The sequence below is a fragment of the Gallus gallus genome, chromosome Z (assembly GCF_016699485.2).
Source record: "Gallus gallus isolate bGalGal1 chromosome Z, bGalGal1.mat.broiler.GRCg7b, whole genome shotgun sequence".
Lineage (NCBI taxonomy): Eukaryota > Metazoa > Chordata > Aves > Galliformes > Phasianidae > Gallus > Gallus gallus.
In genome coordinates this window covers 86,027,604-86,044,486 of record NC_052572.1, presented here as the reverse complement: position 1 = coordinate 86,044,486, position 16,883 = coordinate 86,027,604, and the positions used below count along the sequence as shown (strand labels likewise).

Here is a 16,883-nt window from a genome sequence, read left to right as displayed (position 1 = left end):
CGGGGAGGGATATGGGGCTGTAGGGGGCTGTGCAGGGACTGTTAAGGCGTATGGGTGTATACGGAGCTGAGGGGGACTCTAGGGGGGATCTGGGGCTGTGGTGAGCCACAGGAGGATTTGGTGCCATAGGGGGCTGTGGGGAGATCATGGGCGGGGTGGGGGGTTGGATATAGTCAGTCTGCGCAGGGAGGCTGTGGATTGTCCTTCTCTGGAGATCCTCCAAACCCAGCTGGATGCCTACCTGTGCAGCCTGCTGTATGGAGCCAGTTTTGCAGGAGCGGGGGGTGGGGGGGTTTTGGACTCAATATTCTCTAGAGATTACTTCCAGCCTCTTCAGTTCTGTGATTCTGTGATTGTAATCGTTGCTTCTTGCAGCAGTAGAGTGTTTCAGAAGAGAGAAAAAGATGGTGGCCATGAACTGGCTTTCTGTGGCTGGTAAAGCTGTGCTGAGAACTGGGCTGACTATTGCAACTGAAAATGCGTGCCAAGTCTGCAGACGCAGAGGAATAACTATTCCGTGTTGGTTGAGCTTGTCTAAGGTAGGTGTCCTTGCTAGGTGAGCTTCTGCTTTAAAGCATCACGTTGTAATTTTAAAAGCAAGGTTGCCAGTTCTTTTTTTACCCAAGTGATTTTTTAGCACGGAGAGATTTCAGATGCTGTTTGGTAATGGAAGATGGAGAGAGGAAAAGCAAGTAAAAGGCACGCTGTGCATAGCCAGCGCATCCCATGTGCACCGTTGTCCCCCTGCACAAAGGAGAGGAGCATCTCAGCAAGCTTGTCCTGGGCCATGGAAGGGATCATACAAACATCTGGACCGACGCGACAGGAGTTAGTTCTGCAGGTTGGTTGTTTTCTGCTGTTTGTCCCACATCCTGTTGCTCAGTGGTAGATTTGTTCATGTTCAGCGCTACCAGGAATGTCCCAGAGCATTTTGGTTTCAGCTGTCGCAACGCTTTGATCCCCTGCTGCTGGGCTGGGGCGTTTGAGGAATGATGCATGTGCTGATGTCCACCAGGCTTTGGGGATGAGTCTGCGTAGCAGGGTATGTGTGGCAGGACTGAGGCTTGGGGAGCAGGCCAGGTGGAATCCAGTGTGCTTTGCTGTCGTTCTCAGTGCTTGTTTTTGCTCAGGAGGGCAGGTGGTGAAGCTCATGAAGCAATGCCTGCAGATGGGGTTTGCAGAGCAAGAGGTCCGTCCTGCAGGCCTTGTGTGACACGCATGGAGCTGTAGCGAGGCTGCATCAGTGTAAAACAGCAGAAATGCACGGAGGTGTGAAGGTGAGCGGTGGGCTCCAGTAGTGCAGGAGGGGATGTGCGTGCTCAGGGTTTGGCTGCTTCTGTGTGTGTGTTTTATGTGAGTGTGATGCCATTGCTTGGTCCGTTTGAGTGTATGAAACAAGTGTGCCATCCTTTGTGCTGGAGTCGTGTGCAAGGAGTCCTATGGCTTTGAGAGCTGACTTGAAGCCTGTGGGCATCACGGAGGAATAGGGGTAGAGGATGAGGGGAGGGAAGTTGGGGTAAGAGGAAGAGGCGTAGGGACAGGAACCTCTTTGGCCGATATGATGTCCTGCCGTTCTCTTTTTGGATTAGGAATCTCTGTGTGTTTTTTAGTGAAGAACAAACTCTGTGTTCAGTTGTGAATGAATGAATTCAGGCCTGCTAGTTGGTGTTCTTCTCTACACGGAGCCGCAATTGAAATGGACGCTCCTGGTGTGATGTGCGGCCCCGCCCCGTGTTCTCAGATCCGCCAAGTTGGCAAGGCCTGGCTCTTGGTTGGTGAGCTGTGCCCAGGGTGAGAGACTTGACTCTTGTGGGCTTTGAGACATGTCTTCGAGTTGCACGTTGTGTTATTTCTGTTGGGTTGACCTCTTGAGCTCCAGCCCTAAGCGAGGATCCAAGCAGTAGCGCAGAAGGAATGGTTTAGACTGGAAGTGCAATGCCAAGGGCTGGAGCCAGCCGGAGCAGGGAAGTGATCATCTCCCCGTACTCAGCACTGGTGAGTCCTCACCTTGAGTACTGTATTCAGTTCTGGGCCCCTCACTACAAGGGGGCCCCTGAAAGCCTGAAGTGTGTCCAGAGAAGAGCAATGAAGCTGTGAGGGTTGTAGAGCACAAGTCTGATGGGGAGCGGCTGAGGGAAGTGGGATTCGTTAGTGTGGAGAAGAGGAGGCTGAGGGAAGACCACCTCACTCTGTCCAATGACGTGACGAGTGGTTATGTGGAGGTGGGGGTGGTCCTCTTCTCGCATGGAACTAGTGCTAGAACTAGAGGGAATGGCCTCGAGTTACATGAGGGGAGATTGAGGTTGGATGTGAAGAAAAGCTTCTCCCAGTGAGCGGCCAGACACTGGAAGGGGCTGCCCAGGGAGGTGATAGAGCTACTGTCCCTGTGGGTGTTCAAGGAACATTGGATGTTGTAGTGAGGGACGTGTCTTAGTGGGAAGGAAATATTGGTGGTAGGTGAGTGGTTGGACTGGATGATCTTGGAGGTCTTTTCCAACCTTGCTGATGCTGTGACTGTAGGAAAGGCATGTGCTGGGTGAGTGCTTTGCTGGGTGAGCATCCCCCTGCTGGAAAGCAGGCAGCTGTTGTGTTTGCAGACAGCCAGATCCATGGGGATTGGAAGCCTTTGGCACCTGAACCTTGTCTTTCCCGTCTCATGCCCAACAACTCATGTTGTTTGAAAGCAGCACCTTAGAGGCAACCTTGATTTCTCCAGCCTTCTCCGAGCTTTCCTAGAATCCTAGAATCGCTAAGGTTGGAAGAGACCCACAGGATCATCCAGTCCAACCGTTTGCCCTTCACCAATGGTTCCCGCTAAACCATGTCCCTCAACACAACATCCAAACGCTCTTTGAACACCACCAGGGTCGATGACTCCACCACCTCCCTGGGCAGCCCATTCCAGTGCCGGACCACCCTTTCAGAGAAGTAGTATTTCCTAACGTCCAGCCTGAATCTTCCCTGGCGCAGCTTGAAGCCATTCCCTCTAGTCCTATCACTAGTCACCTGAGAGAAGAGGCTGCCCCCCAGCTCACTACAGCCTCCCTTCAGGTAGTTATAGAGAGCAATAAGGTCTCCCCTGAGCCTCCTCTTCTCCAGACTGAACAATCCCAGCTCCTTCAGCCACTCCTCATCAGGCCTGTGCTCCAGAGCCCTCACCAGCTTTGTTGCCCTCCTCTGGACACGCTCCGGGGCCTCGATGTCTTTCTTACAGTGAGGGGCCCAAAACTGGGCACAGTACTCGAGGTGGGGCCTCACCAGTGCTGAGTACAGGGGGACAATCGCGTCCCTATTCCTGCTGGCCACACTAGTTCTGATACAAGCCCGGATGCCGTTGGCCTTCTTGGCCGCCTGGGCACACTGCTGGCAGTGTTCAGTCCAGCGTCAATCAACGCCCCCAGGTCCATTTCCTCTACACAGTCTTTCAGGCACTCTGCCCCAAGCCTGTAGCGTTGCCTGGGGTTATTGTGGCCAAAGTGCACTCTTTGTGCCACGAGAGCTGTGCCGCTTCTACCTGCGATGTGAGACCGTATGGAAAGCCCTGCAGATGCCTGGGTAGGTGATGTCCATTGCTCTTCCTTTCCCCACCAGTGCTGGACATAGCCAGGAATGGGACTGGGGGACATCCCAGCAGTGGGTTCCTACCTCAGCCAAACTGAAGGGCTGTTCTGATCCGTGTATTTGAACTGGAGTGAATCTGATGCCAATTAGAGAAATGAGGGCCTGTGGAAAAAAAGGAGTGTGCTGCATTTTGTGGTGCAAGATGTTCTGGGCACTGCTGCTAACAATGCCCGGAGGCTTCCTTTTTGATGGGGAGAGGCTTAGCAAGGACTTCTTCCATGAAAGGGGTTCATCATCTATTTCCTTTTCATTGACCTTTCCTACTACTGCTTGAGAAATTAATGTTTCTTGCTGTAGGGAATACACATGCACCCTGCACTTGTATCTGCACAAAGAATCTTCTAAGCATCTCTGTACGTGTTTCTTTTTGGCACTGGGATGGAGCTGTGTGGAAGACAGACTTGGATGAACCTTCAGTCAGGTGCAGGGATGCGTAATGCTCATCTAAGATGTCACGCTGACAGCAGCAGTAGAGAGGCAAATTTCATAGCTTTTTTTTTTTTCATGCTTTTTTTTTTTCTTCTTTTGTTTCAGTGATAACCATGGAAGCATGGAAGCGTTACCCAGACAGACTGAGCATTTGTCACCTGGGCATTCTACAGATGACATAGGCAGTGGAAGTCAGCATTGGAAGCATGCGTGAGACCCCTGCAAAAGACTGGTGAGAGTTCCCCTGGCGGCCTCCTTTGGCAATCTCAGGTCTCTGTAAGCTCTTAAGCTGTGTCGTAAGTCCTCCCGTGGTGCTGACTCAGCTCTCCCTGTCTTTGGTGTAGGAGAGCTGGTCTTCAACTCCTTCCTGTTTCCTGCCTATCTGCTCCCTGCTTTGCCCATGGCCCAGTGAGCCTTTTATTCTTCACCCCCGGACTTGCACGTGTGGATAACAGCATCTGCTTATGTGCGCTTCTTTTCTGCTTGTGGTGTCAGGCTGAGCGACGGCTCCCAGCCGAGCTTGTGCTTAGCGAGACACGGAGTAGCTGGAGATGGAGTTCTCTGTGTCACTAAAGCATGAGCTTGATGGCTGCCGTGAGCCAAAGCAAGAGAGTTTGTGTGTTTGATTTCTGTGTTGGGCTGAGCAGGTAGAGCAGGGCAAGGGGGCTGATTTGGACATGCTGCTTTCCAAATATGGTGCTGTTTGTGTGGCAGTGCTTCCGGCGTTCCAAATTGTGTCAGATGTCACTGAATTCCTTGGAATCTGCTGAGTTGACTTGTGCAGGTTTCATTCTGGAGCTGAACCCTTCCTGGCCGCTTCTGTGCATAGCCATGGCCTTTGCTTCTTTCTTGTGTTTTTTTCTTTGTTGCGTTTGGCACTGTGCAAGCCGTGAATTGCCAGGGAGCAGCTGAAAGTGCTCTGGAGTTGTGGGGGGCAAACTGCCAAGAAACAAGGTGCAGCTTCAAAGCCCCGAAGTTTGGAGAGAGGAGAGATGCACAGCGCTCTGCCTGGTGCAGGACATGATGTGCTCTGCACGGCGCTTTCCACAAAGCCCTCACGTCCTTTCTCAAACTGCATCCAAAGCAACCCAGTGCCCTGTGCTTGTTGTACCCGGAGGTGTCGGTGCCAGGAGTTGTTGCTGTGTTTGCAATGCGATTGTGTCGGCAGGGTGACGTTAATGGGGTGCAATGCCCTCAGTCATTCAAAGCATCCTTGCAGATGTTCCTAGTGAGGGGCATGTTTCATGGACACCATAGGTTGTTTTCTGGAAAATGAAAGAGTGGGCTTGCGTACCTCCAGATGGTTTTCATTTCCTGCTGAGCCCAGTGCACTTCACGTCTGCTGGCATTGCCCCACGGCCCTGTTGTGGTTTAAGCCGGTGGGTGGCTCAGCACCACACAGTCCTTTGCTTACTGCCCCCTTCCCAGTGGGATGGGGGAGAGAATTATGGGGGAAAAAAAAAGAAGGTGGAACTAATGCGTTGAGAGAAATTTCTTTCCAAAGGTAGAGAAAAGGAAGGACCGAAGTAATATATATGTCTATTTACGAATGTATGTAACAAGTGATGTAGAAGCGGTGGCTCAGCACCTCCCAACCAATGGCCAAGCAGAGGAAGAGAGTGAGATGAACTCCCACCCCCTTCAAAACCCCTTCCACTTGATGTCATATGGTATGGAATATCCCTTTGGCTCGTTGACGGCAGCTGTCCTAATTTGGTTTCCTCCCAGCTCCTTCTTGAGAGCTTTGCTGAGAACGGCCTTGGCTCTGTACGAGTCTGCTTCTCAGAAACTCTAAACGTCAGAGTGTTATTACAGTTGTAGCATCATAGCAGACACTGAAGAAAAATCGATCGCACCTGAGACTAAGACAGCCCCCCAGTGTCTGTGCAGCGAGCCACGTGGGGCTGCAGGTCGTGCATTTCCCTGGCAGCATTGGCCAGGGGTGCTGGGGAGGTTTGTGTGCTCAGCTTGGGCATGGCGCTGCTGTGCCTGTCGACACAGCATGCTCCGTGCTCTTCAAGCAGCAGAAGAGCGTTTCATCAACAACGGGCCGTAATATTTACTGGAACCAGATGCATTTGTGTCTCTGAGGCTGGGTTTACCCAACAGGCTCTTCTCGAAGGAGCCGTTCTGATTTCCTTTGTACGTGTGTGAGCAGAAGTGCTTTTCCCCCTTGTGTTCTGTCCCACTGTCTGTTGGTTTCCTGTGTGCTGCTTCATCCCTGGAGCTCGCTGCTGCACAGAAGAGTACAGGCGTGTTTATCGCCTGTAGGGGAAAAGGGGAGCCTGGTTGGCGTAGCAGTGAGCAGCAGCTAACGGGCTGTGCAGAGGAGGGCTTTGCAGAAGGAGCAGGAGTGCCTGCGTCCATGTGTATCCTCGGATACGTTCTGGCAGTGAGGCAGCAGCTGTGGCCACAGGGACTGAATGCAGACTTGGCTTGGGGCTGCCATGTGGCGCTTCCTACCCCTACCGTCCTGTATATGCCTGGCAAAGCACAGCCACCCTGCACCCACGGCAAGCGTTTGTCTTAGTGTCATGTTTCATGCTGTCTTGCGAAGCTCAGGCACTGGGGGCAGCTTCCCCCCAAGAAAGGGAGGAGAAAATGAGGTCGTCATGGAAGCCAAAAGGCAAAAATGCACTCGGGAAAGAACCTGGCCAAGCAGTCTGGTAGCTGTGCTGTGTTTCTCTTCCTTTATTTCCATGCAGGTGAAAGAGATGGCTGCTCTAAGCCGCCCTTGAAGGGCACAAAGAAGGACCCTAGTGTGGATTTGCCATCGGCCCAGCAAGAGGCTCAACAGCACCGAGCGCCGTGTCGTGCACTTTGGTCATGCCAACCCCATGCCAGCTTCTCCAGGATTTGGCTGGGATAGAATTCCAACCACCAACGGATTTCTCGAACGCTGGGGTGCCCTTTTGGAATCCTATGGTCTTGTGACGTGGTCTTGCCTCCCCACCTTGCCCATCCATGGTGGAGCAGCCGGGTGGCCCTTAGTGATGTCACAAGCGGCTAGAATGAGGGGAGGAGCAGCGCGTGCTGCTTCCCTTCATTGGAGCGCTTGAGCTCAGCGTGAGTACGTGGCTTGTTGCACTTGTGCATCGAGTGAGTCTGTTCGTCTTCAGCCCGTCTTGCGCAGCGTCTTGTAGGTAAGCTGAGCCGGTGCGGGATAGACGGGTGGGCAGCGAGGGCTTGAGAAGTGCTGGCTGGCGGAGCTCCTAGGATCATATTGCTTAGTCTGGACCGTCAGACGCCATTTTCCCGCAGGCCATCCATCCATCAAGGTGGCATTTGTCCCACGGTTTTTCCCTCGCCTTCCTTGCTAAATTGTGCAGGCTCACTGACCTGCTCTTTCTCTGTCCCCTCCCCACCCTCCGCCTGCTCCCTTGGTGCAGCTTTTGCTCGCGGAAGATCAGAGCAAAGTGACAAGGACCGGCTGCGGGTTTGAGGATCTTCTTCTCCCTTGTTCTGATCTCTTGCCAGGTACGTGCCATGCTTTGTATTGCCACATGGTTCAGCAGCCCGTGTTTAGTCGCAGCGTGTGTAGTAACACAGGCTCGTCCAGCTGGGATGCGGCACTGGTCCCGCGTGGGTTTTTTCCACTTCCCCTCCAGCTCAGCCCTCGGCAGGATGCTGCCTGTAGTGCTGGGAGCAGCTAGTGTGAAGGAAAGCAATCCCTTAGGCAAAGAGCCCTAGCCGCAGTTTGTGCAGGGCTGCACAGCATGAGCCAGGGGCAGAAGCGTGCATGCTTTGGCTGTGGGAGTGTGCCCGACAGCTGTAGGGAGCACAGCGGGCATGCAGGCAGAGGAAATGCGTGGGCAAGGCTGTCCCGTTTGAATAGACTGCACAGAGTGGTTGTTTGTAGAACACCTGCCTCCGCCAGTGGGCAACTGAGAGTAGTTCTGAAGAAGACTCTCAATCCAGTGCTGTGTGAACACAGGAAATGTGTTTCTTTTCTGTTGCAGCTTGTCGAGCCTGCTGTGATGGGCATCGCGAGCAGCAAGATCAGCTGTGGGCCTGACCTGGCATGGACAGAGGTATGGTGTGAAGCTGTGATTGGTCTTTGTTCCCTGACTTGAACCCGCAGTGTGAGCCACAGGTGTGCTCTCCTGCTTTTCAAGATAGAGAGAGAGAGAGCATCCTTCCGGCTCTCTTGGTGTCACTGAAGAGCTGCCTTGAAAGCTTCATTTCCTTGCTAGTGGCATGTAGATGGCACCCTGCAATCCTCCTTGTTTGTCCTCAGCTCCTCACCGTGGCCTGTGCTCTCTGTTTCAGCCTGAGAACCAGGGGAAGCCCTTGCTGGTGCATGAGGAGCCATCTCTTAATATTCCGGCTATTGCTGCTGGCCATGTTATTAAGAGATACGTTGCCCAGGCAGCGGATGAGCTCTCCTTGGAGGTAAGCAGTTAAAGGCGTTCCTTGTTGTCACGGCCAGAAGAGTCTACCGTGTGAACGCATCAGGAATATTCTCCGACACCTTCAGAATGCCCTGTGAGGCGAAGCCCAGAAGATGCAGGTCCAGATAGGACTTGCACTGGGTTGGATGCAGGGAGGAGTTCAGCCATGTGTAAAAGACGGTTTGATTTGGCATGCTTGCACTGTATTCTGTCTGGTGTGCAAGGCAGTGACTCTTGTACGTGCCAGTTCAGCTTTCTGACGGGAAATGCCTGAAGAGCTGCCCCGGTGCAATTGCTCTCAAGCTGTGCGCTATTTGGCAGTGCAGAAGAAGGGCGTCATTTCAGCTGTGCTTTCCTCGCAGCTGTGCTGAAGCTGGGATTGATGTTGCAATGTCTTGCAGGTGGGAGACCTGGTGTGCATTCTTGCTATGCCAGCAAAGGAGCTGAGCCCCTGGTGGAGAGGCAAGCGTGGCTTCCAGGTAGGCACAAGCTTCAGACTTGCGGGCGCAACGGCAGTCAAGTCAGGAAGGTCAGCTTCGAGCTGCTCGGCCTGCACAGGGTGGCTTCTGGACGTCAACAGTTTCCCTGTGTCGGTGTCAGCGGCCTTTCCCTTTGGCTCTGGGCTTGGGTAGGAAACCGTCTCCTCATGTGACTTAGAAGCAAGAGCCTCTCCTGCTCACTGCACAGTCAGGAGTTGACCATGTCTGTCCTTTGTACAAGCACGGAGGACAGAGCCATCTTCTGCGGAACCAAGTCTTGGTTTTGTAGGTCTTTTGGCTGCAAATGTGGAATGAGGGTTCCTTTTCTGCAGGCCATTCTTTCTTGGTTTAACGGTGGAGGCCTGAGAAGTGCTGCATTCAGTCTTCCATCTCTCTTCTTGTTCTTGTTCCAGGTGGGATTTTTCCCTGGTGAGTGCGTGGAGCTCATCAACGGAAAAATTCCTGAGGCCCTCATCGATTCAGCACCAAAGCCAGGTACGGATGTTACATGTGATGGCGCGGGGAAGTCAGAGGGAGTCTTTTTCTGGGTGTGTTCCGTGTTGAATAGCTCCTTTATCCATCCCACGTTATCCTCTGTGTTGATGATCCTTCATGCATCCCACGGGGCATACGGCTGCTGTTTTGTAGGCAGTGAGAATGAGGGCTTGGGCAAATGATAGGATCCTCGTAGAATGGCTTGGGATGGAAGGGACCTCAAGGATCATCAAGCTCCAAGCCCCGTGCCTCAGGCTGGGCTGCCAACCTCCACTTTGAATGCCAGACTAGACCAGGCTGCCCAGGGCCCCATCCAACGTGGCCTTGGAGTCCTCCAGGGACGGGGAAAATCCGCTGTTGTATGTACTTGTTGGCAATGTTCTTCCCGCTTTTACATGCTCTGTAGAATGTGTGACACTCAGCCTGGTCCCGCTGAGCCCAACGTGAAATGAACTGGTTTCTTCCTTGTGTTGTGCAGTGCCAAAGAAGCGCGGCAAGCTCATCAGCTTCCTTCGTTCCTTCGCGAAGGCCCGCCCAAAGGAACCGAAGCAGCGGGAGATGGCGAAGGAGAAGGAAGGGGTGTTTGGCTGTGACCTGGGAGAGCATCTTCTCCACTCTGGCCGTGACGGTAAGAAACAGCCCGTTCCTGAGAGCTTCCTCTGTTGGGCATGTAAAGATGAAAGGGAGATCATGTCTGGCAAGGGGCAGGTTGATAGCGGTGGAGAAAGATGGCAGTTGATGGCTGAAAGGTAAGCTGAGGCTAATGCCCATAGGAGAGCAGCCCACTTGTATTTGCTTAAAGCAAAAGGTGTAAGCCAATGCCACGCTAGCCTGAAAACAAAAGCAGCCTTTTGGCCCAAGAGAGTGTACTGCGTCAGTTTCCTAGCTCTCCTGGACGTGAGGTTTCACGCCTCCATTGCGGTGGGAGCTGTGATGGGACTTGCAGTGTCTCTGGCTTCCCCAGAATTACTTTCTGCAGGCTGGTTGGCAGGTCCTGGCATTTGTGGAAAGCCAAGAACACGTCTGTGTCCAGATTCCTCCCCGGCTCCTGCCTGTCAGAGACGTCTGTGACAGCTTTCTTTCTCCTCTAAGGAGGAGGCATGCAGTAGCGCGGCTGGGCTTAGTGGATGGGATGTGACAGGAGCAGCGGCTGAAGCAGGACTTGAATCAGGAGCTCAGCTAAGCGCTGGCACTTGTTCCGTAGTCCCCCAGGTCCTGCAGAGCTGCGCTGAGTTCATTGAGCAGCACGGCGTGGTGCAGGGGATCTACCGCCTGTCCGGCGTGGCGTCCAAGATCCAGAAGCTACGGTAAGAGTGCTGCGACTGACACAGCTGTCAGTAGGGGCACGTGCCATGCTGCGGGCGTTCCGAGGCCTGCGCTGTGGGGCAGCTGTGTGCAGGCAGCGTGCGCTCAGCGGTGGTGCGCCAGGCTTGTGTCTGTTTGATAGGAACACGGGGCGTTGAGTAGACTTGCTGGGGCAGGAAGTTCTCCTTCAGTCCTTGAGAGCATTGGAAGGCTGTGGGGGACTGCGGTGTCAGCTCTCATTCCCGTTTCCTCTTGTTGGCAGAGCCCTTTGGAGCAGCCCGCACTCCTCCTTGCTGCTCTGGGCTCCTGGCATGTGATTGTGGAGTAGGCAGCCAGTTGTCAGAGCGTTTCTTTTCTCCTGTGAATCAGGAGCCCCTTCCTTTTCTCGACTGTATCGTGTATTGCTTTGGACTTGTCTTCCTCTTTCTCAAAGCCCAATGTTTTTGTGTCCTCCTCTCCAGCCATGAATTTGAGTCTGAGCAGATTCCGGAGCTAAGCGTCCGTGACGTTCACAGCGTGAGCTCCCTGTGCAAGATGTACTTCAGGGAGCTCCCGACCCCTCTGCTGACCGAGCAGCTGTATGGCAAGTTCTCGGTAAGCACAAGGCAATGGCTTTCATGTCCCTCTTCCCTGGGCCTCTTGGCATGGCCTGTCGCATACACACACGCCTGCGCACCTCATGGTCTTTTTTTCTGATTTTCTGTTAGCCCCATGGGGTAGACTCGCATGTCTTTGCCACATCCTGCAGCATACTGTTGCCACTATTGGTGCTCATTTCTGGAGGTGGTCATTTCCATATTCACAATGCTTGCGAGGAGCTGAGGTGCACAATCAGGCTGTAAAGCAGCCCAGTGCTTGGACTGCTTGGCCTTGATGGCACCAGCTGCGTGCCGCTGTGTTCCCCAGGTTTTCTGCCTGTTGGAAGGCATAAAATCCACCTCGGTGCTGAGCAACAGCGCTCTCTCTTCGTAGTTGCCGAGCCTGCGGCAGGTATCTCTACTGATGTGTGTCTAAATCCCTCTCTGCTTTCTTCCAGGATGCTGTTTGTGCCGCTACAGATGAGGAGCGGTTGCTCAGAATGCAGGAGGTCATCCAGCAGCTGCCCGCGCCTCACTACAGGTCAGAAAACTGCTGCCCTGAGTGTGGTGAGCTCAGCCCTGCTGCATTTCAGAGGGCGATGATGCGATGGCAGGCTTTGTCTCACGCTCACAACATGATGCCTGTGTGTGTTGAAGTGATTGATGGCTCGGTGGGGTTGATGGATTGGGTCAGTTCCTGGGGCACGGCTGGTGCAGCTGATGGCTGCGTCTGTGCTGTGCTGGGGCTTGGTGCTGCAGCGTGGCACCTGGGAAAGCTTGATCTGCTTCCTATTCCGTGACAGTAGCAAGAGCAAGAACTGGCGTGTCTTGAGGTTTGTTTTGTGAATTGCAGCACGGCGTGCTCACTGGTGCTGAAGGTTTGCCTCTTGCTTTCCAGGACACTGGAGTACCTGGTGAGGCACTTGGCTTGTCTCGCTGGGAGCTGCTCTGCCACAAAGATGCCCGCTAAGAACTTAGCGATTGTGTGGGCTCCCAACCTCTTCAGGTAAACTTCTTTTTCCGTTTCAGCACAAGGCTTAGATCTGTTCTCCCCACGGGCACAGTTTCTAGAGGAGGACAATTTCTGCTCTCTTGTTTTTGTCAAATGGGGCTGGTGTGTCCTTGATCATGCAGGAGAATTTCTTCAGTGGCATCACTGATTGCCCACTGCGGAAGTCTCCAGAGCCCAATTGGACAGCTTGTGGCTGGCCAAATGCAGACATGGGGAAATGATCTGGGATCCATGACTTCTCCAATCTGCCTTTTCTGCAGATCCCAGCAGAACGAGTCTGCCTGCGCCAGCGGAAGAGCTGCCTGCATGGAACTGCAGAGGCAGTCAGATGTGGTGGAGTACATCATCAGCCACACAGACGTCCTCTTCTGCTCCACATCCACAGCAGGCATCGGAGATGGAGCAGGTGAGCGTCTTCCTGCAATAGCTTTGTCTTGATCAGACACCTTGACCTTCTCCAAGATGGCTGAAAGATGCTTTTACTGTCGAGGGGCCAGCAGGCTTGTGGGCGTAGATTAGAATATTGCACCCTGTGGCTGGATGCTGAGAGTGTCCAAGCCCAAAGTTGAGAAGGAGAAAACCATCCCTGTCACGATGATGTTTTGCATGCAGGTGAAGCTTGATGAAAGCGTGGCAGCAAAGCTTTCTGAGTTCCCTGCCCCCCCTCTTCTCGGGTTTTTGTTTGCCTGTTTCGATACAGTGAGCTGCTGTGAATGATGACTGTGTTCTTTGTCATGAACGTACCTCTGACCACACGGTTCTTTGGACCTCCTCTTCTTCCAGTGGCTCGGATAAGCAAGTCTGAGAAGCGGGCAGCACCTCCCCCAGAAGTGTGGTGGCTGTGCTGCTGCTTTCTGATCCTCCCTCTTAGCTGTGGTCTTGTCTTCCCTCCCAGGGCGCAGTTCTCCATCAGGGCCCAAGTCTGTGCGGGTGTCTTCTCCTGCCACCATGCTGCTCAGCGTGGAGGAGGCACAGGCACAGAGGCGAGGCCACAGCAGCCCTCCCGCACTGACACGCAGCACAAACATCGAAGTGGAAGAAGGCCCCGCAGCTGCAGGGGGCAAATTCCACACAGTCATCGCCTTTCCGTCTGAAAGGTAAAGAGGACTTTCTTTCCCAGCACCTTCCTATCAGGCGTGGTTGGGTGGGCTTTTGTGGGTTTTTCTCCACTACTGCTAGTGCACAAACTTGCAGAAGCTACGTGACGTTAATGGTGCGTGTGGTGTTGTACTCCGTCTCCGCTCCCTTTGGACTCTGAGATTCAACTAACGCACAGTTGCCTGACGGGCTCAGTGTAGCCACCAAAGGGGGCCATTCCTTCCTCGCTGAGCAGGCAGTCACAAGTTGGATCAAGGCACACGGACCTCTATCCTGGCCTGTGCTGGCTGTACCTGGAAACGTTGGGGTTTTCCAGCTTTCCGGGCCGCGTGCCTGAAACCAATTCCAGTTCTCCTCTAAGCAGAGCTGTTGGTCAGACTTGCTGGCACTAGAGACTAAACATGGCAGTGAGGTGAGGCCGATGAGCGGTTAATGGCAGAGTCAGAGATGCTTCTGAATTCCCTCCATGGCTGCACGGTTCCTCAGAAAGCAGTTACGCCTGCCAGCTCAATCAAAGCCATCCCTTCGATGCTGTCCTGGACAGCTGTGCAGCCTTGGCTCGCATGCTCTGCATCTTGCTTGACATGGCTGAGGGGAATGTAGCCAGCAAGACTCCAGGGCTGAGCTCTAGGAATGGAACCATTGTCAACCGTGTGAATCAGAGCGAGCTTCTAAGTTGTGTTTCAGCAGGAACCAGGCAGTGCTAGGAACAAGCAAGTGTTGGCAAGAGCTCAGGGCAGCTCTTCCCTCGCCCTGCACCATGCACGACTCACACCGCTCACTCTTTTCTCCCTCCAGACCAAGTCCACCCAGCAGGGTGAAGGAATCCCCAGCATGCAGTTGGTGTTCCTGCTTCAGGCCAAGAAAGCCATCCTCTGTGGCCAAACGCCAACTGCAGCGCAATGCCAGGGAGCCCTCGGAAACAGAGGTGGTGGTCCTGGCAGGTAAGGGTGCACATCCAGCTGTCAAAACACTGCTTGTCAGCGCCATCGAATTCATGCTTGCAGTGGACTTGTTCCTCCTCCTAGCGTTCAAGCCCGTGCCTACCATCTTCGGTTCAGCCCTGTCTTTCTTTCCCAAATGAGTCTCTGGTGAAGTCATGATCTGGACCTGCCGGAGCACACCCCTCTCGTGCCTTTCCCCGAGTAGTTTTGGAAAGAGACAGGAGATGGGCACCACTGCAGTATGTCTCAGAATGATTCCTTCTGTCACTTAGGATGGAAGGAAGAGTACCTTTGTGGCTCTGTGTTGCCTCTGTATCAGCAGGCACACGTTTAAACTGTGTAACACTGCAACAGGGTGAAGGCTTTCTGCGAGGGCTTTGGAGTCCAAACAAAAGAGAAAGACAAACAACAAAAGCGCAACAGTTCCTTTCGAGACAGTGCTCCTACTGTTGCTATTGTCCTATTGGCTTTGTCCTGCTGCACCTACATATGCAATCCTCAAGAACCACTCTCATCATTCAGCTTGTGCAAGTTTGCCACTAACGCCTGTGTATCTACTCCTTCCTAGGTGAATCGAGCCCTCGTCCACGTAGAAGAGCCAGAGCGTATAGCGATGGTTCACTGTGTGCTTCCATCAATGCAGAGCTGCTAGGAAGCACGAATCGCTGCAGCTCGGATGACAGCCTTCCATATAACACCAGTGATGGAATGAAGGTGCTCATCCAAGTGGAAGCCCTCATCTCTCCCGGCTGTGCTGAAGACGCTGACCTGAGCCTGCCAGAAACAACGGTCACCGAGCTGGACTGTGACGGGGCGCCATTGCAGTGCAGCCCAGCCCAAGCACAGCCCGAGTGCCCCGACAGCAGCAGCTCCACGCAGGATCAGGTCAGCGTCAGCGAGGAGGAGCCGAGCCTTGTGGAGGGGGACTTAGAATCGGAGCTCCAGTCCCAGGCACCGGGCAGCAGAACGGGCTCTGAGCTCCTGCCTCCTTCACAAGAGAGGATGAATGCCATGTGTCCACCGGACCTCTCACGCCCTCCTGGCTTTTAATGAATAAAAGCATGCTGGTGCTGGATCAACGCCTTGACTGCCTTCTGAGTCTTCATTCACAGGGATTGGGATGGATGCAAGAAACAGCAAGGCACCTCAGGCTTGCAAGGCTATGGCTGTGGGCTGTGCGTGCAGCAGAGCTCCGGGTTTGTTCCCATTTTGTCTGGCTGTGGGATGCGTGCAACGAGAGCTGTGCTCCCATTGTGTATGGTAGCAAATAATCTCGAGCATCCTGGCTGCTGCTCATGATCGTGCGCAGCTTGCTGGCTGTGGCTTTGTGATGCTTTTGAGGGCTTTTGGATGCTCTTGGATGCCTCGCTGCTCCCGCCAGCTGTCTCCTCCCGCCATGTCCATTCCTGGCTGCCAGCTACGAGCTGGCCCTGCAGAGCATCTCCAGCCCTGTCAGTATCACCATCCAGCTGCGGCAGGTGGAGCTCACCCTGTCCAATGCCAGGCAGTACTGCTTGGTCTGGTGTTTAGCTGCTATTTACCTGTAGGTGGCTCTTGCAGTAGAAGAATCAAGAAGCAGAACCTTTTGCTCACCCTGCAGCACGCAAATGCTACAAAAGCAGAAACAAGCCAGGAAGTTCTGGGTCTGCGAGACTGCACAGAGACGCACCAACTGTGTTTGATGGTGCCCTGCCATCCTTGATTTCCTTCTCTCCTGCTCCTTGTCTGATCCCACTGCTGAACTAGGAATAAACTGCCCAGTGTGACAGAGTATCGTGCAGAGCCACGCTGGGATCTCCTCCCCTTCCTCTGCTGCAGCCCGGTGTGCAACTTCACCCACTTCTCTGACAGACCTTCTGATCCCACGTGTGCCATCAGGATGCTCTGGTACGGGACGTGCCTCTAACCCAAAGCTCCTTCCCACCCTCCCCAGATAAAACAAACCTATTTTCTTTTTAGAACGCAGGTGGTGGTTTTTATTTGTTTTTGCACTTTATTAACATGAGGCCTGAGGGAATTACAGTCACACCGAAGATGTTACAATAAAATTCTTGACTCCACGGCTGTATTTTTAGTTAATTCCCTTTGCGAAGCTTTCTTAGGAGCTGTTGGTGTTTGAGCTGTCTTGTGTCTGCTTGCAATAATTGATCTGAGGTTGAGATTTTATACAATAAAACCTTCACAGAAATTCAGGTATTTGCCTGCATTTGATAGAGGTGATTGCATTTTATGAAGTACCCTCCCATCCTAACACACACAGAATGAACATTATTAACTGTTGCTTTATTTCCATAAGATACATAAGGAGGAAATAGGTAGCAGCTAAATCAGTGAGGTTTATTTTAGAACAGTGCATAAGCTACTGGATGAGATCTGTGAACATATTCATTGACTGTACAAGCTGGCTGATGTTGGGTCAGTGCTGGACATGCTGCCTTTATTTGCCCATGTCTGCATTATTTCTGACTACGTAAGTTTCATCTTCAATTCTGTCACAGGCCAGATGAAGACCCTCCAGTTGGAGGGGTATC

General features: G+C 53.2%; 2 protein-coding genes and 1 long non-coding RNA gene across 8 annotated transcripts; all 3 read left to right on the top strand.

The window, feature by feature from the left end:
• The first annotated feature begins 291 nt into the window (after positions 1-291).
• On the top strand, positions 292-7,325 carry LOC121108296. Of its 6 annotated transcripts, none has more exons than XR_005842731.2 (6): positions 292-539; positions 638-841; positions 942-1,042; positions 1,131-1,277; positions 4,156-4,282; positions 6,756-7,325. It is a non-coding gene; the product is annotated as an uncharacterized LOC121108296 (long non-coding RNA). The 6 variants fall into 6 exon arrangements; XR_005842730.2 differs by adding an exon at positions 1,611-1,791 and having other exon boundaries at positions 513-841; XR_006932385.1 differs by adding an exon at positions 1,590-1,791 and having other exon boundaries at positions 513-841.
• A 1,727-nt stretch (positions 7,326-9,052) lies between these two features.
• LOC121108295 (rho GTPase-activating protein 32-like) lies at positions 9,053-11,816 on the top strand (the record flags this gene model as incomplete). Its single annotated transcript, XM_040655860.1, has 5 exons — positions 9,053-9,415; positions 9,894-10,043; positions 10,620-10,722; positions 11,182-11,314; positions 11,757-11,816. Coding segments are annotated over exons 1-5 (720 nt in total), but the record flags the coding sequence as incomplete, so codon positions are not given.
• Positions 11,817-12,244: 428 nt separating this feature from the next.
• On the top strand, positions 12,245-15,899 carry LOC112530696 (rho GTPase-activating protein 32-like). Its single transcript, XM_040655859.2, has 5 exons — positions 12,245-12,304; positions 12,571-12,716; positions 13,206-13,407; positions 14,207-14,266; positions 15,770-15,899. The coding sequence occupies exons 1-5, from the start codon at positions 12,258-12,260 to the stop codon at positions 15,897-15,899; spliced, it is 585 nt and encodes a 194-aa protein (XP_040511793.2). The 5' UTR covers positions 12,245-12,257.
• Positions 15,900-16,883: the final 984 nt, after the last annotated feature.